This window comes from Carcharodon carcharias, chromosome 4 (assembly GCF_017639515.1).
Source record: "Carcharodon carcharias isolate sCarCar2 chromosome 4, sCarCar2.pri, whole genome shotgun sequence".
Taxonomy (NCBI): domain Eukaryota; kingdom Metazoa; phylum Chordata; class Chondrichthyes; order Lamniformes; family Lamnidae; genus Carcharodon; species Carcharodon carcharias.
Window position 1 is genome coordinate 47,664,646 of NC_054470.1, and position 23,308 is coordinate 47,687,953.

The following is a 23,308-nucleotide window of genomic DNA, read 5'->3' on the forward strand; positions in this document are numbered from 1 at the left end:
GTGGTAGCAAGTGTGAGATGGTTAAAGCATTGGAGTCTTATAGATGGAGAAAAGGGTGCAGTCAGCACGACATCCTCGTCAATGGGATGCAATTTAGGAATAGATGATGAGTCAAACAAGCAGTTGAAGAAATGAATGAATAAGAAGAACATTTCCTTGTCTGGTTCTAATAGGATTACATTAGATTATATAGGATATATGACACAGCAACAGGCCATTCAGCCCAACCAGCCCATTCTCCACTTGAGCCTCCCCCAATCTTTTCTCATCTAAATCTATCAACGTAACTGTCGATTCCCTTCTCCCTCAAATGCTTGTCCAGCTCTCCTTTAAATACATATATAATATTCATTTCAGCCACTTGCTGTGACAAGGAGTTCCACATTCTCACCACTTTTTGAGTAAAAAACAGAATTCTTCTGAATTCCCTATTAGATTTCTTGGTGACCATCTTATATTTACTGCCTCTAGTTCTTCCCAACAACAGGAAACATTGATAAAAACAAAAAAACTGCGGATGCTGGAAATCCAAAACAAAAACAGAATTACCTGGAAAAACTCAGCAGGTCTGGCAGCATCGGCGGAGAAGAAAAGAGTTGACGTTTCGAGCAGGAAACATTGTCTCTGTATACACTCTATCAAAACCTTTCATTATTTTAAAGACCTCTATTAGGTTATGTAATGACCTTAATATAGCAGATCAGTTTCTTACTTGAAACAGATAACTTTATGATAGAGTTCTTTTAAAAGCTACATGCTTGAATCAGATCCACAACTAGAAAGGTCCCCCCCCCCAACACCCTCCCCCTGCCAGATTACCCGCGCTTAGGGCTCTTTCATCAGAAAAATCACGTAACTCCTAATAGGCAGTAGGAAAGTTTATACCTTCAATCGTTACAGGTTACCATTCAGCTTTCTTTTTACAAGGGAAAAGAGACCCAGCCTTTTAATCTTTTCCCGATATGTATACCCATGCATTTCTGGTGTCATCTTGTAAATTTTATCTGCACTGTCCCAGTTCTTTATATCCTTTTTGTAGTATGGTGACCTGAGCTGTTTGCAGTACTGTTAAGTGTGGTCTACCAATAACAGAGGCTTAGCATAACCTCCCTATTCTTCAGTTCTATCCCTCTATCAATAATGCCTAGTGCAAACTAAAATTGCATGAGTCTGAAATTCCCAGCAGGTGTGATATAGGTAGAACTAATGGCCACTAAAGGAAAGGGCACGAGTCCCAAGTTGTATTGTGCATGGTTACAGAATTTGCATCCCTGATGCATACCTCAGTTTAGGCCCAGAATCTCAAGCAGCTCTATCCCATGCAGATGCAGCAAATGTGGCCAAATCATGGAGTGGTCCCAAATCAATGTCTCACAAAAAAATTACTAGGCCACCCCTGCAACTGTCTGAGGAGTATTTTGAGCTAGACACCTGCACTCAATAAGCTTAAGTTTCATTGGGCCTGTGGAGAGGAGTAATGGGTAGAATTTCTTGGATAAACACAGAAATTCTCCCAGCACCTGCCCCCTTGACACGGAGAGGCAGAGTGGGAGGCCTCCTCTCCACATGATAGAATCCTGGTGGAACCAAGTTCCAACCAATTCCGCTTTCCATAAGCAATATCTATGACATGGCCTGCAGAAGGGTAAGATTTGAGGGCCACGTCTATCTAATTACACAATACAAGGAACACCACAGGGGAGTTTGCTGTTATCTTAATTTACAATTTCTGTGAAAGGTAATGTGCAGTGTCTAGTTTGTAAGGGAAGCCACAAAGGTGGTTTCTGATATTACTAAGCAGAGCAGTTCGTAAAGCTTTGAATTTTGGTGAGTGTATTATTTCTAGGAGCTATATGCAGTTGCATTTCTTTCTTTCTGTCTTGTCATATACTATGTGTTCTTTTCAGATATTGATGAGTGTATTCAGAATGGACTTCTTTGTAAAAATGGTCGTTGTGTGAATACCGATGGCAGCTTCCAGTGTATTTGTAATGCTGGGTTTGAACTGACTCCAGATGGAAAGAATTGCATTGGTAAGAAATAATCATTCCTCAAGTAAATTTGAAGCAAATGTATGAACAAAGGATGCTTTCCTTTCTATCAAACATAACTTTTACTTAAGAATTAGAATAAATATAATTACTTCACAGTTTTAATTCAATGTTTAAGTTGAAAAGCAGAAAGACTGAGATATTAAGTGATGTCCATAATTTGCTATAGTATAAAAGATGTGGAAATAATCAAAAATATTTCCATTGCCTTTAGCCCACAGAAGTAGGTTGCACTGTGCTATTCAGCCTGGCTGTATTATCTTAACATAAGCAACAAAAACTTGCATTTGTAACATTAAAAAAGTGTTCCAATGTGCTTCATGAATGGGAATATGATGGGAAAGGGACATTGACCTTGGGTGGGGGAGATTAGGATAGCTGACTAAAAGCCTGGTTAAATGTACATTATTGAGAATGATTTAAAGGGGGTCAGAGAATTGGAGAAGCACCAGGTTCAGGGAATTTCAGGGAGTGGGGCCAATGGTAATGATGGGGTGATAAGGTTGCACAAAAGGCCAGAGTCAGAAGCCCAAGGAGGCATTTAAAGATAAGATTTTAGATTTAATATGCTGGCAGCCAATGTAGATTATGGAAGGGGTGAGGAGCAAGCAGGACATGTTTCATGGCAGGAAATGGATGACTGCATTTTGGATAAAGTTGAGTCTTTAAAGAATGGAAGGCCAGCAAGGAATGTAAAGGTGATAAAAGCGTAGATGTTTGGTGATTATCCAAACATGTTCAGTTCAACTCACCATTTCTTTGATCAGAAAGTAGCCTTTATTGGCCTAGAGCATGACTTTAGGGACCACATCCAGGCTTGAACTGAGAATCGGCTGCTAAGATTTGCACTACATAAATGTCAGGCAGTGATCATCTCCACGGAAAGAAAAAGCCCATCCGTCTTCTACTGACAATCACTCACACCACCATCACCAAGTACCCCAATGTCCTTATGTTGGGGGGAGTGTCACAATTGATCAGAAGCTTAGCTGGAAAAACCATACTAACAATGTGGTCAAAAAAGCAGGGCAGAGGTTGAGTACTTTGTGTTGTGTTCGCCTTCCAACATTCAAATTTTCTAAAAGGTTCAAGTAAGGAATGTGATGGAATACTCATCAATTAACTTGCAGGGTGCAGTCATAAAAGTATTCAAGAAACTTAACACCATCGGGGGCAGACCAATTTACTTGATTGAGGTACCTACCTCAGAACTCAGTATTTACTCCTTCCACTGCTGGCACACTGTGGCTGTAGTAAGAACTATGTACTGGATGGATTGCAACAACTCATTAAGCTTACTTCAAGTGAACCTTCCAGTCCTTTTGAATTCAAACACCAAGCAGGACAAAAGTGTCAAGATCCTGGGAACCCCAGCACCTCCAAGTTCTCCATCAGCCATATACCATTTGACTTTGACATATATCATGATCCCATCATCTTCATTGGATCAAAATTCTGGAATTCCCTAGCTGTTGAGGGAACATCAACATCATAAAAACTTCATCGGTTTGAGGAGAAGGCCACCACCACCTTCTCAGGGCAGCTAAGATTGGGCAATAAAAATAAAGACAAAATTCTGGAAATACTCAACATATTTGGAAGCACCTATGGAGAGAGAAACACTTAATGTTTCAGTTTCTTGACCTTTCACCATTTAAATGAAAAATATTTTATTAAATCAAACAATTTTTTTAAATCAAAGATCTTTTCTGATGAAAGGCCATTAATCAAAAGCATTAACTCTGATTACCTCTCCATCCATGCTGCCAGACCTGCTGTGCATTTCCAGCATGTTCTGTTCTTACTTCAGGTTTTTAGCATCCACAGTATTTTGCTTTTGATGTTCAATAAGTTAATAATTTTGCCTGTGCAGCCGAATTCCCAGGAGCAAAAAAAAAGACTCCAGTGACAGTGAGGTTGAGGCAGGCAATGTTTCATAGGTAGAAGTGGATAATCTTGGAGAACAGGGTGTGGAGTTGGGCAGGATGCTAATATTTGATGTGACAGAGTGAGTGGGTAAGTCTAATATTCTACTCAATGTGTGTGTATAAAAAACTGACATTTGCATGAAAATCATTTTTGTCTATCATTGTTGCAAGTGTATAAATTATTGATATATTTTTATCCCTGGTTTCCCTGAATCTGAGAGAGCAAGTAGGATTTATGTGCCAAATATCCATTAGGGAATTCAGGACATACTTCTTTGCCTAGAGAGTGATTAGAATGTGGAACTTGCCATCACAAGCAGGTAGTTGAGGTGGCTAGCTTAGATGCATTTAAGGAGAAGCTAGATAAACATGAAGGAGAAAAGAATAGAAAGTTATATTCATGGAGTTAGATGTAGAAAAGTAGGAAGAGATTCATGCAGAGCATAAACATTGCACGGGCCAGTTGGGCCATTTCTGTGCTGTAAATACTATGTAGTGATATCTGTTAGTGTAGCAGTAAGTGGGTCACCAAATAGTATGTAACAGTCACTGGAAACAATGTTCCCAAACAATGAAACAAAAATAAAAATAGCTGGAAAAGCTCAGCAGGTCTGACAGCATCTGTGGAGAGGAATACAGTTTCGAGTCCGTATAACTCTTCATCAGAACTGAGGAAAAATAGAAATGAGGTGAAATATAAGCTGGCTGAGAGGGGTGGGATAGGTAGAGCTGGATAGAGGGCCAGTGATAGGTGGAGGCAAAGGAGAAATTGCCAAAGATGTCATAGACAAAAGGACAAAGGAGTGTTGACTGTGGTGATATTAGCTAAGAAATGTGCTAATGGTGACATTAAGGGTAGAAAGCAGGATAAGCAAATGACAGATGGCCCTAGTGGGGGTGGGATGGGGGGAAGGGATCAAAATAGGTTTAAAGGTGGAGATGAAACAATGGATGGAAATACATTTAAAAATAATGGAAATAGGTAGGAAAAGAAAAATATATTTTAAAAATATAAATAATTAGAAAAAGGGGGATCAGAAAGGGAGTGGGGATGGAGGAGAGCGTTCATGATCTAAAGTTGTTGAACTCAACGTTAAGTCCGGCAGGCTGTAAAGTGCCTAATCGGAAGATGAGGTGCTGTTCCTCCAGTTTGCGTTGAGCTTCACTGGAACATTGCAGCAGACCAAGGATGGACATATGTGCATGAGAGCAGGGTGGTGTGTTGAAATGACAAGCGACAGGGAGGTCTGGGTTATGCTTAAGGACAGATCAAAGGTGTTCTGCAAAGCGGTCACCCAGTCTGCGTTTGGTCTCTCTAATGTAGAGGAAACCGCATTGGGAGCAGCGAATGCAATATACTAAATTGAGGGAAGTGCAAGTGAAGTGCTGCTTCACTTGAAAGGAGTGTTTGGGCCCTTGGACGGTGAGGAGGGGGGAAGTAAAGGGACAGGTGTTACACGTTCTGCGGTTGCATGGGAAGGTGCTGTGGGAGGGGGTTGAGGTGTAAGGGGTGATGGAGGAGTGGACCAGGGTGTCCCGAAGGGAATGATCCTTGCAAAATGCTGCCGGGGGGGTCAAGGGAAGATGTGTTTGGTGGTGGCATCACACTGGAGTTGGTGGAAATTGCAGAGGATGAGCCTTTGAATGCGGAGGCTGGTGGGGTGATAAGTGAGGACAAGGGGGACCCTATCATGGTCCTGGGAGGGAGAGGAAGGTGTGAGGGCGGATGCACGGGAGATGGGCCGGACACGGTTGAGGGCCCTGTCAGACACCATGAATGGAAAACCTCGGTTAAGGAAGAAGGAAGACATGTCAGAGGAACTGTTTTGGAAAGAGGCATCATCAGAACAGATGTGACAGAGGCGAAGGAATGGAGAGAATGAGATGGAGTCCGTACAGGAAGCAGGGTGTGAGGAGTTGTAGTCAAGGTAGCTGTGGGAGTCGGTAGGCTTGTAATGAATATTGGTGGACAGTCTATTACCAGAAATTGAGACAGAGAGGTCAAGGAAGGGAAGGGAAGTGTCAGTGATGGACCATGTGAAAATGATGGAGGGGTGGAAATTGGAAGCAAAATTAATAAATTTTTCCAGGTCCAGGAGAGAGCATGAGTCGGCACCAAAGCAGTCATCGATGTACCAGAGAAAGAGTTGTGGAAGGGGGCCGGAGTAGGACTGGAACAAGGAATGTTCCACATGCCCAATAAAGAGACAGGCATAACTGGGGCCCATGCGGTTCCCATAACCACACCTTTTATTTGGAGGAAGTGAGAGGAGTTTAAGGAGAAATTGTTCAGTGTGAGAACAAGTTCAGCCAGACGGAGGAGAGTAGTGGTGGATGGGAATTGTTTGGGTCTCTGTTCGAGGAAGAAGCGGTGAGCCTTCAGACCATCCTGCTGGGGGATGGAGGTGTAGAGGGATTGGACATCCATGGTGAAGAGGAGGCAGTTGGGGCCAGGGAACTGGAAATTGTTGATATGAGGTAGGGTGTGAGAGGAATCGCGGATGTAGGTGGGAAGAGACTGGACAAGGGGAGAGAGAATGGAGTCAAGATAGCAAGAAATGAGTTCCGTGGGGCAGGAACAGGCTGACACGATCGGTCTGCCGGGACAGTTCTGTTTGGGGATTTTGGAGAGGAGGTAGAAATGGGGCGTCCGAGGTTGGGAGACTTTGAGGTTGGAAACTGGGGAGGGAAGATCTCCAGCGGAGATGAGGTCAGTGACAGTCCTGGAAACAATGGCTTGATGTTCAGTGGTGGGGTCATGGTCCAGGGGGAGGTAGGAGGAAGTGTCTGCGTCTGCGAGTTGATGCTCAGCCTCTGCGTTGTTCCCAAACAATGCCCCATCCATTCTTTGTCTTCTGGTGGATAAATTCTCAAAGCAAGCTTATCAGTGGGGGATCAAACCGATTTCTGTCACTATTACGGAAAAGCAAGTGTGTGCACTAATGCTGTCTAATCTTAGGGTGCCAACAAAACAATTTCAAAATATTTGTGTCGTTGACAGTATTTTAATAATTAGAACATATTCATCGCATTTACTTCGTAATCACTTCCTGCATAAAATATTCCACAAATTTGCTAAAAAAAAATTACATTAGTCTCCTTGTATTGGAGGAAGGCGGTAGTAACAAATGTCACTTGTAATTTGTGGAAAACCTGTTAATTGCACTCATTGGTTCAACAGGAATGAAGTTTAAACTAAATGCACTGCTACAGTCAAAGCTGCCAAGGACTAATGATTGCTTTGCACTTCTACAGACCACGATGAGTGTGCCACTACCAACATGTGCCTGAATGGCATGTGCATCAATGAGGATGGAAGCTTCAAGTGTATCTGCAAGCCTGGCTTTGTGCTTGCACCCAATGGTCGATACTGCATCGGTATGTAGCAGAATGAAATAAAACAATATTGCTTTAATTATTAATGAGATTATTTCTCAATCATGGGGATAAAATTCAACTGTGGCTAATCAAAAAACAAGCAAGAATGGAAAACAAAATCAGGCAACATGTATAACAGGCAGCCGATCCGCTACTACCCATTTTGTGTCTTTGTTGAAGTTGAGTTCATCCTCGTGCATGTCATATCCACATTGGAAAGCTTGAACTTAGAGCATCACAATCCTCTCAAAGGCTAGTGGGAGCATCTAATCACTACTTGTTTAAAATTAAACTTATCAACTCTTTAGGAACACTTAGTTTGCCTCTCCCCCGCACCCCCCCAAGATGATGACCATGATTTTATGTTAGCATTTTGGAGCAAAATTGTTAATGTCGAGCATGTGCTTATATTTTCCGTTTTATATAGATCAGGTGGTTGTTCTTCCATGGCTGTTTCTTTGTTCATGGATAGCATAATTACTGCCTGAAAGTAAGCTTAAAATAATGTCTAGCACTCGTTTTTAGATAAGTTTGAAAAAACTCAAAGAAGGTTTGAGTTCGTTTATCCAGGAATGGGAACCTGATATTTATTCACTGCAACTCCTGCCGTTGACTGGAAATGCATCAGGAACGATTGCACAAGTGCACTTCATCCACACTGCAACCACTGGCGCATACACAACTGTTCCTGACGCCTTTCCCATCAGTGGGCAGCAGGAGCCGCTGTTTTAAGAAACTATGTTTTACTACAATTACTCCTGAAAATAATGGGAGGATTTTGTCTTTGCTTGGATCTCAGACCACTGAATGCCTTTATAAATGAACGCACAAGGCACAAATTTATGTAACCTTATTGCAAGTGAAGTTGGACAAGCGCAGAGAACTACATAGCCTGGCTAGCTCAATTGCTAGATAATGGGACTCTTAATCACAGGATTATCATTTTGAGTCCCACATGGAGTGATTATTTTTTTCCTTAAATATTTTAAGAAAATTTTAATAGTTGCTGGGGTGAAAATATCTACCTGTCACTCCAAGGCATCTTGTGTTCACTACTGGAACAAATATTTGAAAAACAATATTGCTTTATTTAATATTTTGCAAATATTTGCTTTATATAAAACTTTCCATCATAAATAAAGCTCCAAAATGTTTGTTGGAAAGGAGATAGTTCTAAGACACCAACTTTCAAAAAAAATGCATAACTCAGTGACAGAGAGCAGACCTGCACCAAAAGCATTTTTCACTTTAAACAATAAAGGACTGAGAGATTGACACTACAACTGCACTTGTACAGGAAGTGCTCCCTCTAGTGTAGTGACACAAATAAACACAGCTATATTTATTTGTCTTTAAAATACCTAAAACTTTAGAACAGCAGGGTACAGTCGTAATTTAGAACCATTGCTTGCTTTAAAGCATTGTGGACTGGCAGCCCTGAATTATTTCTGCAAGCACTGCATAGCTGTCTAGTCAGATGTCCAAATACTACTTAAATTATTAATGATGATAAATATTTGCAGGACAATCAGGGAACAAAGTTCCAAGATCATTCTGGCCCACTCCTGCTGACACCTGCCAGGACTATGGCAGCAGGCTGTAAATTAAGCTGGGAACTGAATATGCCTGGCATTATCCATGTTTACCATTTCTATGGGTCCTGTTGGGAGTGGAATCTCTATCTGCCTCAAACGCGGTCACTCGTATCAGAGGAGACATAACCAAGAGAAGAGATCACCTAAACAAAAACAGAATTACCTGGAAACACTCAGCAGGTCTGGCAGCATCGGCGGAGAAGAAAAGAGTTGAAGTTTCGAGTCCTCATGACCCTTTAACAGAACTGGTTGCTGGCAGGCTATGCGCATAGTGACAATAGGCATTCTGGCCTGCCAGCTGATGGAGGTCTTGGCCTGAACTGCCAAATATTTTGAAATGTTGATTGCCAGGAAAAGTTTGCCTACAGCATATGCTGTATCTGCAGTCTCTAAGAATGTTGTGGCCTTTTATATTGTGTTTTATTAATTAAAATTGAAAGATAAACAAAGCATACCAACAGTTGCCAATTATCATGTGCATGGTTAATGTACTTGTCATGATCCTTTTAGAGACTGATAACTATGAGAACGGTACTTGAATTTCCAGTGATTGACTAAAAGAATCACGTGACAAGATTTCAAGTTTTAAGATTTCTACTACAACAAACAAACTAAAAGCAACACTGACTAAACGCAGGCCTGAATTTTTAGGATGGCTGAGCCCCCGCCATCCAAAGAGTTGGCGCAGAAAATATGCCCACCAACTTCGGCTGCTCAGCAGCCATTTTACGCTCAAATAAGCGTTAATTGTCATTTGGTGGGACTTCTGCCTCTCATTCAGGAGGAAGCCCTGCCTTGGAGAGCTGATGGCCAATCTGATTGGCTGGCAACTCAACAGTCCCTGAAGCAACAGCGCTGCAGTGGCCAGAAGAGGTACTGCACGGAACTGCCTGAAACCAACGGCAATATTTTCCGCACCCGCCCACCGCCGCGATCTTCCAATCCCACCACAAGTCAATGGACTTCTGGCTGGGGAGCCAACTTGCCTATGGCGGGTCCCACCCGTGATGGGACTGGAAAATCCCGGCCCAAGTCCGGGGAACTGGAGATCCAGGTAAGTGTCAGGGGTCCCAGGGCGGGGATGGTAGAGAAGGATTGGGGGGTTTTAGGGGATAGGCCGGGGGCAAGGGAGATCCGGAGCTCACCCGACCTTAAGGAGAGGGTGCCCTCAGTCAGAAGGGGGCTTCTGATGGAGGCATACCCCCTCCCTTCCAGCCTGCCTGAGATCTAACTTTATTTTTGGATCTCCCCCAGAAAGCTTCAATCTGCAGCCAGACTAAAAGTTGAAACTAGGCAGGAAACGGCCCTTAAGTGGCCATTAATTGGCCAATTAAGGACTTCAACTGGGGTAAGGGCAGGCTTCCTGCCTGAGGCCTTGCCTGCTCCAGCATCAAATCTCTGCCTCGTCAGGGCAGGTCACTCCCCCCCATCACTCCCATTGCCGGAGGGTTTGGTGGGGGTGGGGAGTGTAAAATTCTAGCCACTATTTCAGTAAGCAACTTATACTCTAAATTACAAAAGAATTCCTCCCTTAACTTTTAAAATGACTGAAGATCCCCCTCCACAGTTATACTTCAATCTATTCCTTAAGTGGACACTTCATTCTCCAAGAACAAGTCCAAAGCTATTCTCAGATCCCAATGGCTTGCTTCCTTTTCCCTTTTCCAGCCAGACGACTTCTAATCCCTGAACTAATTTTCATGATAAGAGTTACCCTGGAGATTCCTCCCTCTAGCCAAAGCTAGACAAATCTTCCGTCCCTGTTTAAATCCTCACAAATTACTTCTTCTTAATTCAAGTGTGAGTTCCCACCCGTATATTCTCTCTCTCTCTTTCCCTCACTCTCTCCCTCTCTCAGATTCTTGCCTACCATAGGTCATCTGGGTCCTGTGTGAACAAGGTATGTAACTATGTATCTCCTTAACCAATCAGATTGAAGGGTTGTTAAATATCACATAGTCAGAATCAGTGGCAGGAATCCCAGCAACAGGCTGGAAAGTTGGGGCAAACCATCTTAGCCACATTTTAGGCCCATTCAGCAACCAACTTATTGCTGTCAGGAATCCTGTCCCTTTATAATATATAATATAGGGGACTGCACCCAGCTGGGAGGACACAGCAATGGACATTCCCCATGCAATTAGCTGAGTTGGGTCTGGAGTTGCCGCATCGAGTGGTTGGTCGAGAAGGCAGCAGGAGGTGTTGCCATGGGAGCAGCTAGCACCACTCGGGGATCCGCCATGTGCCACAGAGTGCCCGATTAGGAGGCCCCATGAACCCATAGGGAGGTCGCCAGAGTTCACCAGGATTTCACACCAAGTGGTGGAGTGCCCACCACCACTAGTAAAATTCCAGTGGTGGCTGGAAGAGGCCCTTAATTGACAACCTAAGTGACAAAATTGGCTTCTGGGTGGGAGGACCGTTCTCCACTTTTCCTGCTACTAGTAAAACGCCATGGTACAGGAAAGCGGAAGGCACTTCACCACCACAACCCCCTGACATCTTCCCTCACCATTTTGACGGGCCCCAGCCCCACCTGCCAGCCTGACACAAGAGTAAAATCCAGTCCAGGACGTACAAGTTAGACTAATGAATTCAAATCAGGTGCAGAAAGCAAAATAAAGAGTGGGAAAGAAAGATTGGACAAGAAAGAGAGAGATAAAAGAGACAGAAAAAAAAGTTTTATTTAAATCTTTTTTCTAAATCTGAAACAACGCTTAAAAGCTGAAGGAATGAAGCTTCACACTTTTAAACTGCAATTTTCTGTTCCAGAGAAAAAAAAAGGCTTGAAACAAAGACTTGCATTTTTTAAGAACTTTTCATGACCAGCCAATACCTCAAAGCACCTTCCAGCCAGTTAAGTATTTTGAAGTGTAGTCACTGTCATGATGTAGAAAATGCAGCAGCCAATTTGTGCAAAGCAAACAACCATAAAACAGCAGCATGTTGATGACCAGATTATCTATTTTGTGATGTTGCTGCTGCTGCTACTGCTGCTGCAGCTTGTAGCCATTCCTATGAGGGGATCTGCTGTCATGGTATGTCATGCTCCCCTCACTTGCATCGCCCTTACACATCCAACGTGGCTGATCTGCAACCACTCTGTGATGTCCATCATCCAACTACACTTAGGTCGACACCTCTTTCTACAGCCCTCCATTTTGCTGTCTAGAAGAGATCTCTGTAGTTTTTTGGCTCTGATCGAATGCTGAACTATTGGTATTTTCTTTCTGGATGTCACTTTTTAAAGTTATTTTTGCTCTTGCAATTTAAAGTTCCTCTTTATTTGTCTTATGGTCCGTGTATGGAATTTTAAACCTACGTCTTGAGGAATAAATATTGGCCAAGACATTGGGGTAACTTCTCTGCTGTTCTTCAGAATAGTACCTCGGGATGTTTTACATCTACCCAAACAAGCAGATGGGGCCTCAGTTTAATGTCTGATCTGAAAGACAGCGGGCTGAATTTTTCCGTCGGTGAGAAGGGGGTGGGGCCCACTCACCGACACGAAAATGACGCAGGATGATGTCGGGGGTAACTCCCAAAATCATCCCGCACCATTTAAATCTTCAGGAAGGTGGGGGCACAGCGCAATGAGCTGTGCGCCCGCCGACCTGTCAATGGCCAATTGAGGTCATTGACAGGATAATTAAAACAATTAAAGGCCCTGTCCATCCAACCTTAAGGCTGGCGGGCAGGCCAGGAGCCCCAGCGGGCTTCTGATAATACATGAAATCTCATCCATCGACGGGACGAGATTTCATGTTGGTTTTAAAAAAGTTTAATAAAGTTTTTGTGCACTTTATTAACATGTCCCATCTCGTGTGACATTGTCACATGAGGGGGACATGTTAATGATATTTTTATTTTTCTATTTTTAAACTTTGAAAACCTTTCAGCGATCTCCTTGAGGCACCACTTAGCCTCAGGGAGAATTCCCCCCAGCCCGCACAGGAAGTGCGGAATGCTTCCTGTCAGGCATCACGCTGGGCGGGCCTTAATTGGCCCGCCCACTTAAAATAATGGCGGGGTCCATTTCGGCAGCGGCGATCGGCTGCCCACCCGCTGTCGAGTCAAGGGCAAAATTCAGCCCAGCATCTTTGACAGTGCAGCACTCCCTCAGTTCTGCACTGAAGTGTCAGCCTTGATTTTTGTGCTCAAATCCAGGAATGGGAATTGAACCTGGAACCTTGTGACTCAGAGGCAAAGTGCTACGAACTAAGCCACAGCTGACACAAAACAGTGAAAGCCTTTGCCCTGGGTGGCATGAACCACCAATCTTTTGATTAATAGCCAAACATGCTAACCATTTGCTCCACAAGAGACTGCAAAGAGCTTGTTTAGGGGTGATTAAGGCTTAGCACATCATTAAAATGGATACTTACATTAGAATGGATAAGCCCTAACTTTCTTTGATGAGTTTAGTTTGTATGTACAACATAAGTACAGGAACTTCACACCGTTTAACACATTTAAATGTAGAGCTAGATGGCAAGGTGCCATTTTTGCACAAAGCAACACATCTCACAGCAGCTTATGGAACTTGCATTTAACTGTGCATTTTGTTTACCTGTAGTAGCTGTCCACTTTGCCATAAATAACAGAGAATGTCATTCGTCTGACTGTTATTTTTACAGTAAATTCTGGCCCAATATTATGAATCTCCTGTGATATATAAAATTAACATGAGAAGTTGAAAGTTAATATCCAGTCGCCTTATAAATATTAATTTGCAGTTAAGAGCTTTGTGATGAGAGTGCATAAAAAGCGTAGAGTTTAATCATTGAGAAGCCTACAATGTGAAAGGGTGTAAATAAAGATTTTGCCATAACAAAGACCTTTGTGTGGGTCACATGCTGCCCTACCCTTAAAATGTTCTAATTGATAATGTCATAATGTATGTGGGGTGCACTTTCATTGATTTTGGATTTCAGTATGAGAACTTAGTGAGCCGAGCATTTTTTAAAATGGGGGGCCAGTTAAGAGATAATAAAACAGATTGAGGTTAAACAAGAAAATATTTTTTAACAGAATTAAGAGGACAGCTTTCATCATTCTGTGTCAGCTGAAATAATAATGACATTGAGAATGTAATGATGTTTTCTGCTTCTCTGTTCAGACACTGATGAATGCCAGACACCAGGAATCTGTATGAATGGTCGTTGCATCAACACTGAAGGCTCTTTCAGGTGTGAGTGCCCTCCAGGCCTCGCTGTTGGTGTGGATGGGCGGGTTTGTGTCGGTAAGAAAGGCTATATAATTCCAGACAGTGACCTGAGGAAGAACTGTCATTCCTGTCATTCTCAATTCATTCTTTCATAATATGCCGGAACTCTCCATGGTTCAGGCCTTTTCGGAATTCAAATTGCTTCAGAAGCATTTTAGAAATCCCTTGCATTTCGGCTTAGAATAGTTGAATATAATCAGATCCACACATTCTTGGAAAAAAGTGCAGAACTGAAATAAATGAATGAGAAAGCGATTAAAGTTTCTGACATACTGAACATTTTCTTATTTGTAAAATCATCACTACGGATAAATTGAGAAAATTGATAATCAGTGTTTATGCACTGCTTATTTTCAGTTTCCTATAATTAATCACAGAGAGCTTAAAACTGGTCATTGAGCTTCAATTCTAAATCAAAAAGGAAACCTATAGGATCTCATAACTATTGTTAATTTTCCTCTGCATTGTCATATAAACATATTGAAACTGGTTACAATGACACATCCTGGATAGTGGCCAAAACGCATCTTTTCATAGGATTTCATAAACTGGATCAGCTGTGCTTCAACTGCAAATTAGCTTGTGCTGTCAGGCGTGTAAGAGTCATATCATCAAATTCCTGAAAACAGATCTTCCTTTTGTGCTTCTGATAATATGAAAGGTGGCAGCAGACAGGTGGAACAAGTCCACTGCAATTTAATAATAAACATTGATTCTGAACTGTCTTTGGAATGGAACATTTACCAAAACTGTTAATGCTGAAATCCTTGTCTGACTGCCTTGGATGGGTTATATTACAAAAGGCCCCCATTCACTTTCTCTCTGTCTGTTGCCCTTTTGGTACTCCAACACTATAGTCAGCATTCAACGGAGGATCATTTATTTCTAGGAACCATTTGTTTGACAATGCAATGCCTGAAAACAAACACAACACAAAAAAGGGGCTCAGCTGGGAATGTAACAACACTTCATGAGCATTGCAGTAATATTTGAAGAATGCCTTAATTTTCCCTGAAGTGTTGTATAGAGCCGTAAAAGTTGAACCAGATGTCTAATAGGTACATAGGTCAGACTCTCGGGGAGACTTCAGGAGCTGTCATTTGTGGTTTAACATTCTCTCATTAGAATGTTTTGCTCTATTGTGAATTAGTTAAAGCCTTGTTTCTCAACACTCTGCTTGACCTATATGCTTTACACAAACTGTAAAAATAAATCCATTAAAACCCACTGCTTGCTTCCAGTATATAAAATACACTATTTCATGTAACATGTTCTCAGCATGCATTTCAGTACTTAAAAAGTATCAGTGGTGTTAACATTTTCCACACAGTTCCAAAAATATTCTGCAGTTTGATCATTTTTTAAAAAAAGCAAAGAGCAAACAGGAGGAAATATATAATTGAAAAGTTCTGTTCTGTTTAAATGATCAGTAGTTTTGGAAAAGTTGGAGTCTAGCAATTTTATTTAATACTGTAGGCTCAACAATGTTTTCACTAGTATTTCAGAGACAAAACACCGAATGACAGCTTGGTAAAGTATTTCTGTTTCCAATGCCATGTTTAGGCAAGTGCTGTGTGTTTGAGGCAACTCATTTGTCCTTCTGACACTACTCAGATGATCCCTGCCTCCAATGCAATAGTTGTGTCTTGATGACTAGCACACTGAATAGGGCTTTGATAAACATTTTTAACTTCAAAAAAACAGTTTCCTGATTCAAATTCCAGACATTGTGAACAGCATCCAAGGTCTGTGAATGCTTCTTTATAGTGTGTTTTCTTTTACCGTTTTAGACACCCATATGCGCAGCACATGCTATGGAGGAATTAAGAAGGGACTGTGTGTCCGTGCATTCCATGGGGCAGTGACAAAGTCAGAGTGCTGCTGTGCAAGTCCAGATAATGGGTTTGGAGAGCCATGCCAGCCTTGTCCAGCGAAAAACTCAGGTATGTTTTCATTTTGGCAGGAGCCAAAGCAGGAGGATTTAAAAAGATGGGAGAAATGCAGTCATGACTCATTCAAACACATGTGACTGTATTTATAAAAGGTTTTAATAGTTACATAATATGAAACATTGGCTTTAAGGTACAAATATCCTATATACTTTCTTAGTTTTCAATGGAAATAAATACTTAATGCATAGCTAATTAATTTCCATCCATTTTGTTTCAATTTTCTGATTTCTGAGGCAGTCTGGAAAATAGTTATAATCAACTGTGTTAATAACTAATTTTTAAAACTTCTATATTAGCAGGACCAGGGATTCTAATATATGGTGCCCACTTTTGCTATTCCACTGTGAATTATAATTGATTACCTTGAACAGCACCCTAGGCTTTTACAGGGTTTATAAGAAACTTGATAGGCGATATTCTCAAACTGTCAGTTCCCTTCAGGTTTTCTAGGAATCATCACAATGGAGGTGAGTTAGCTTTGAGCAGTAGCACAAAGTTGGCAATAGCAAGTCAGTAATCTATTTTACCCTCCAGCTAATGGCCTATCTTACTGACTTCAATGGGAAAGAAAATCGAGCAAATGTAAGATAGGCTTCCGATTCACTATCACCTGTTTTGTGCTACCAAGCAAAACCATTTCCTCACCTGTGTCTGTCCTCAAGTTTGCAAACACAGACTTGTCACCTTGACAACTTTCACATGTTTTATTAAACATTCATAAAATTTGAAAACAATTTCCCTCTACATATGATTTAAAATACAATGATTGGCCCCACCCAATATTAGCATTATGCTCTTTCAGTGGGTGAAAAAAATGCTTCAACAGGTTAATCTCTAAATTCTAGAAGTGCCTAAGGCCCAATTTCATTTTCACCTGAGTGTCTGTTTACAACTATTTCTTTGGTTTCTACCACACTTGCGCTAATTAAACCCTGAAAGAAAGTTAAATATGGGTCGTTTAGGAAATGCCTCTGTCCTAAATTAATCTTGTATATTAGAATACATTTTTCCCAGGCAACTCAATGCCTGCAGTAATATTAAGCCACCAAGGAGTACCAAGATTCATCCCTGAGCTTTGTGTTAGCTAACATCAACTTGAGCAGCAAAGTGAATATATCACGACTGGCTTCAGTATCATTGGGCTGAAGAAGAGAACTCAGACAAGGTACCCTCTTCTGAATACTAAGAATGAACGTAACAACATATAGCACCTTTCACAACCTCAGGACATCCTGAAAGGCCTTGCAGCCAATGAAGCACTTTTTACGTTTAGTCACTATTATAATGTAGGAAAACTATCCAATTACAGCCTTGGTCCCAATGCACTGGATTGGTGGATTGGCGCTCATGTGAGGATGAAGACAGAATGTGGTTTGCTGGCAATGCTGTTTAATGCTGTATAAATGTTCTGTGGATACAAGGATCACATATAAAGAATGACCACTTGTAATAAAATCACTTGCTTTCAAATTTTGGACCTACAGTTTAAAGTTTTTTCAAAAATCATAATTTATATTTACTTCCATCTATTTATATAGTATTAATATATTTTAGCCATTGTCCATTGTGTTGACCCAAATGTGCTACTCATAGATAAAGATCTGTCTCTACCCACTGAATGACTGTTGTATCCAGCAGATTCTTAATTTGTAATCTACATTTAGGCCTTATGAGCAGGAGTAGGCCATTAGCCCCAGCGAGCCTGTTCCATACCATTCAATAAGATCATGGCTGATCTAGTTGCAGTTTCATCTCCATTTTCCTGTCTGCTCCCCACATAATCTTTGACTGTCTTGTCTATCAAAAATCTGTCTAACTCTGCCTTCACTAAATTTAACATACAAATTGCAAATGATGATTTGATGCTGACAATAGCATTTGCATTTCTGTATGTTTTATTTATTTTATTAGTATGACCATGTTTGAAACTTCATCTATCAGCAATTTTATTACCAGAAAAGCTAGTATTATTCTGGGGGTTGCCAGCTTTCTGAGTTCATGGTTATTAACCAACTTCTTGCTCTGCTTTTACAGCTGAATTCCAGGCCCTGTGTAGCAGTGGAATTGGTATCACGGCTGATGGACGAGGTATATTGGAAAAAATTTTCACTTCAAAGCAAATTAGGCCTATGTGCTGCTAATTCTGTATCTTTACAGCTTTTGATCCTACTACCTGAGTAAAAGATTGCTAGATCATGTGTTTAGAATTCAGCACTTTGGAGGATTTGGTTCATTAAACAAATTCATAAGTACATTCTAAAGTCAAATGCATTCAGCCCTTGTTTGGAAATGCTAGATATAGCCATTCTTTCAGAAATTGATAAGTACAGTTAAACATCTAGAATAATGAGTTTTCCTGTTTTGCTTGATGAAGATTTACAGAGAGCAACTTTATGATTTTCTGAACACAGAGGAGTCTTCCCTTTTCTCTATATTCATTGAAGTTCACTAAGACAGTGACTCTCAACTCCATGAAAACTGGGCTTCCAAGGATCAGCCACCAATTCACTCATCCCAGAAGATGAAAGCACATTGCATTTAAACATATTTTGTTTGAAAGGATGATCGAGCTATGTTATCCGTGTTAAAGCTAGCCTTGCGAACAAATCTAAAAAACTTATTGGAAGGTAATAACATCTTCTTGGCATTATAGGTGAAGTTTATGACCCAGATTTTGCAGTCAGCGGTGAATAAACAGCGCTCACTGCTCATTATGCTTACAGTTGCCCACAAACATTTTGTGTTTTTTTTATTTCACAGAATGTGGGTGGCGCTGGCTAGGCCAGCATTTATTGCCCATCCATAATTGCCCTTGAGAAGGTAGTGGTGAGCTGCCTCCTTGAACCACTGCAGTCCTGTGATGTAGGAACACCCACAGAGCTGTTAGGGAGGGAGTTCCAGAATTTTGACCCAGTGACAGGGAAAGAACGATGCTATAGTTCCAAGTCAGGATGTGTGTGGCTTGGAGGGGAACTTGCAGGTGGTGGTGTTCCCAAGCAAATGTTGTCCTTGACCTTCCAGGTGTGAGAGATTGAGCATTTGGAAGGTGTTGTCAAAGGAGCCTTGTTGAGTTGCTACAGTGCATTTTGTAGATGGTAGAAACTGCTGCCACTGTGCTTCGGTGGTGAAGGGAGTGAATGTTGAAGCTGGTGGATGGGGCGCCAATCAAGCAGAATGCTGTCTTGGATGGTGTCAAGCTTCTTGAGTGCTGATAGAGCTGCATTCATCCAGGCAAGTGGAGAGTATTCCATCACACTACTGACTTGTGCCTTGTAGATTGTGGATAGATTTTGGGGAGCCAGGTGGTGACTTACTTGCCACAGAATTCCCAGTCTCTGATCTGCTCTTGTAACCACAGTATTTATATGGCTAGTCCAGTTTCTGCTCATTGGTAACCCCTAGGATGTTGATAGTGTGAATTCAGCAATGGTAATGCCATTGAATGTCAAGGGGAAATGGTTAGATTCTAACCATTGCCTGGCAATTACATGGCTTGAATGTTGCTTGCCACTTACCATCCCAAGCCTGAATGTTGCCCAGGTCTTGTTGCATATGGAAAATCTTCAGTATCTGAGGAGTCGCAAATGATGCTGAAATTGTGCAATCATCACTGAACATCCCCACTTCTGACCTTATGATGGAAGGAAGATCATTGATGAAGCAACTGAAGATGGTTGTGCCTAGGACACTACCCTGAGGAACTCCTGCAGCAATGTCCTGGGACTGCGATGATTGTTCTTCAACAATCACAACCATCTTACTTTGTGCTAGGTATGACTCCAGCCAATGGAGAGTTTTCCCCTGATTCCCACTGACTCTATTTTGATAGGGCTCTTTAATGCCACACTTGGTCAAATGCTACCTTGATGTCACGGGCTGTCACTCTCACTTCACCTTTTGAATTCTACTTTTTGTCCATGTTTGGACCAAAGCTGTAATGAGGTCAGGAGCTGAATGGCCCTGGCAGAACCCAAACTGAGTGTCACTGAGCAGGTTATTGCTGAGTTAGTGCCGCTTGATAGCACTACTGATGGCATCCTCCATCACTTCGCTGATGATTGAGAGTAGACTAATAAGACGGTAATTGGCCGGGTTGGATTTGTCCTGCTTTTGTGGACAGGACGTACCTGGGCAATTTTCCACATTGCCAGGTAGAAGCCAGTGTTGAAGCTGTACTAGAACAGCTTAGCTAGGGGCGCAGCTAGCTGTGGAGCAAAGGGCTTCAGTATTATTGCCGAATGTTGTCAGGGCCCATAGCCTTTGCAGTATCCATAGCTTTCAGCCATTTATTGATATCACAAGGAGTGAACCAAATTGGCTGAAGACTGACATTTATGATGCTGGGGAACTCAGGAGGAAGTCGAGATCGTGCATTCACTCAGCACTTCTGGCTGAAGGTTGTTGCAAATGCTTCAACCTTGCCTTTTGCACTGATGTGCTGGGTTCCCCTATCATTGAGGATATGAATATTTGTGGAGCCTCCACCTCTAGTTAGTTGTTTAATTGTCCAGCACCGCCATTCACGACAGGATGTGGCAGGACTGCAGAGTTTAGATCTAATCCATTGGTTGTGGGATCACTTAGCTATGTTTATCACCTGCTACTTACATTGTTTTGCATGCAAGGAGTCCTATGTTGTAGTTTCATTAGGTTGACATCTCATTAATAGGTATCCTTGGGGCTGCTCCGTGCATGCCCTCCTGCACTTTTCTTTGAACCAGGGTTCATCCCCCCAGCTTGATGGTAATGGTAGAGTAGGGACTTTGCCAGGCCACGAGGTTACAGATTGTGGTTGAACGCAATTCTGCTGTGACTGAGGTCCCACAGGATACCCAGTTTTGAGTTGCTAGATCTATTTGAAATCTATCCCATTTAGCACGTTGGTAGTGCAACACGATGGAGAATATCCTGAATGTGAAGGTGGAACTTCATCTCCACAAGGACTGTGTGGTGGTCACCACTACCGATACTGTTATGGACAGGTGCTGGTGAGGAAGAGGTCAAGTAGGTTTTTTTCCTCTTTTTTTAAACACCGACTTACGATAATTAGAGATCCATCTCAGTGTTGTGCCCTCTACAGGGGATTTAGAGCAGAGCAAGCAACAGCATCTTTCTTCAACCAGTCAGATTGAAGAATCCTATAGAGCCACACAGATTCCAATCTTAGCATCAAGGTGTGTTCCATGTGGGAAGGTGAAGTTAGGAGCAGGCAGCTTTCTGTAGGCTTCCTGCCCAGAACCAATATGTGACAAGTGAGTGACTAGTGGTTAAACACTGCAACTTCATGGACTTCATGTGTTTTAATGCCAAATCACTCAGTGAGATACCAGTAAAACAAAACTTGTGGAGGAGAACTTCCTGATCAGCTTCCTGATTTCCGCATTCAACTGTGCTTGTCTGGCCGTGGGAAGTTGCTATCCAATTTACTCCATAGTGCAGATAGCTTCGCCGTTCCTACTGCAAAATCCAGGCTGTACAATCTATTAATCAATATTCAAAGTCACTTAATTCAAATTATCTGATTATTAAATTTATATTTTGGCAAAAAATTCTACTCCGCTCTTTTTTACTTAAGTTGCATAATTCAAATTACTGGTAAGCTTTTTGTATTTCACACAAAACAGTGTGAACTTATGACAAGTATTCTGTCCATGATAATAGTGTTGTATTTATTCATATATTTGAGATTCTTTACAAAAAATTACAACAATATTTTTAAAACAAGCTCAATTAAAATGATGATATTTCCTAAAGCATCAACTGCACAATGCTTGATGAAGTCATTTATATTTGACTGGAAGACATAATTCCTCTGTCAGCATTGTACTGACCATACTGATTTATAGGCAGCATTGCTGCCTCTTCTTCCCGATGGGCTGTATTGTGTTTATATTTGGTACAACCCAGATATGCTGACATTGTTTCTTCTAATAAGTTGTAAGTCCTGCAAACTCCAGATTCTAAGTACAAATTGCTATCCTGTTTCGGAGTTACTTGATCCCCAATGGCTTATTTTGTATACAAATCATGTGCTCTGATATGGAGTCATACAGCCTAGGAAAGCCCCAGGTTCCAGCTCCAAGTTTTGTGGAGTTAAATGGTCTAAACCGAAACTGGAATGCAAGCACTGTAATTGGTTTCAATGGCTCTAGGCTCTTCCTTCATTCCTGTGAGCAAATATTTCAACTCTTCTTACCACTTCCTATTATGTGGGTCTGGTGGTGACAAATCTCTAAATCAACTTACCACTTAATTGAACAATGTGTTTGCACAGTGAAGCACTGAGTTACTGGGCCGCACACTGTGATGTAAAAGTTTTGAGTTGCTAGATCTATTTGAAATCTATCCCATTTAGATACTTGTTCCGCACAATATCAGTCTCAATGTACCTCACCATGCTGCAGTTACAAGGCTGTGTTTCCCACAAATATTGGAGAAATGTTAAAATTTAAGCCCATAGGGAGGGCTCAGCAACCTACCAGTTAAGTGAAATATTATGAATGCTTTCACACCTAAAGTATTTGTCAACCAAACAGTTCCTAATTTTCTTAAACCTCAATTTAAATAGTAAGAATTAATTTGAGAGCTGAGCTTTAGAAATGCTCTGTTCCCAGTGAAATTAGTGAGAAACTAGTGACATTGGTTGTCACATGCTCACTCTGCAAGGACATGAAAGTCATATTATTTGGAGTCAGAAGAATCAGTACAGGATCTTCATCCCAGTTGATTTACCATTCAGTCATTCATGCCAATTTTTCATCTCCCATCAAGCTTCCAGTGCTCTACTTCTAAGACAGAGATATCAAGGACCCTAATTTGAATAAATTATCGTGCTGTTAAACATTCCCGAGGTGCTGTCCTGCAGCGGACCTACTTTATCCAATATGGTGGCCGCACACTCATGACAAGAAATGTATGCATGTTTCCAACATATTAGGAGTTTAGTAGGCTTATGGATTCCCAAAATACGGACATGGAGCGGTTGAAATTTCTAGACTCACATTTTCATTAGAATACATTTATTTATAATAATTACAATAACTTTAACTTATATTACACAAAAAGTCTACCAGTAGCTCAAGAGCCAAGTGCATGTACGCTACAGCTGTATCAGTACAAGACTGATTTTGCTCCAAGCCAACTCCATAGTTCTAAGAACAGATTGCCTGCATATGCA

General features: G+C 41.5%; 1 protein-coding gene across 2 annotated transcripts in view; it reads left to right on the top strand.

The window, feature by feature from the left end:
• LOC121276975 (fibrillin-2) overlaps positions 1-23,308 on the top strand; it is a 401,991-nt gene that overhangs the window by 198,165 nt on the left and 180,518 nt on the right. For both annotated transcript variants that reach the window (XM_041185736.1, XM_041185737.1), the window contains 5 exons: positions 1,908-2,033; positions 7,235-7,357; positions 14,072-14,194; positions 15,970-16,122; positions 18,166-18,219. In XM_041185736.1, the coding sequence (XP_041041670.1) occupies positions 1,908-2,033; positions 7,235-7,357; positions 14,072-14,194; positions 15,970-16,122; positions 18,166-18,219 (579 nt within the window). The remainder of the gene's footprint in view (positions 1-1,907; positions 2,034-7,234; positions 7,358-14,071; positions 14,195-15,969; positions 16,123-18,165; positions 18,220-23,308) is intronic.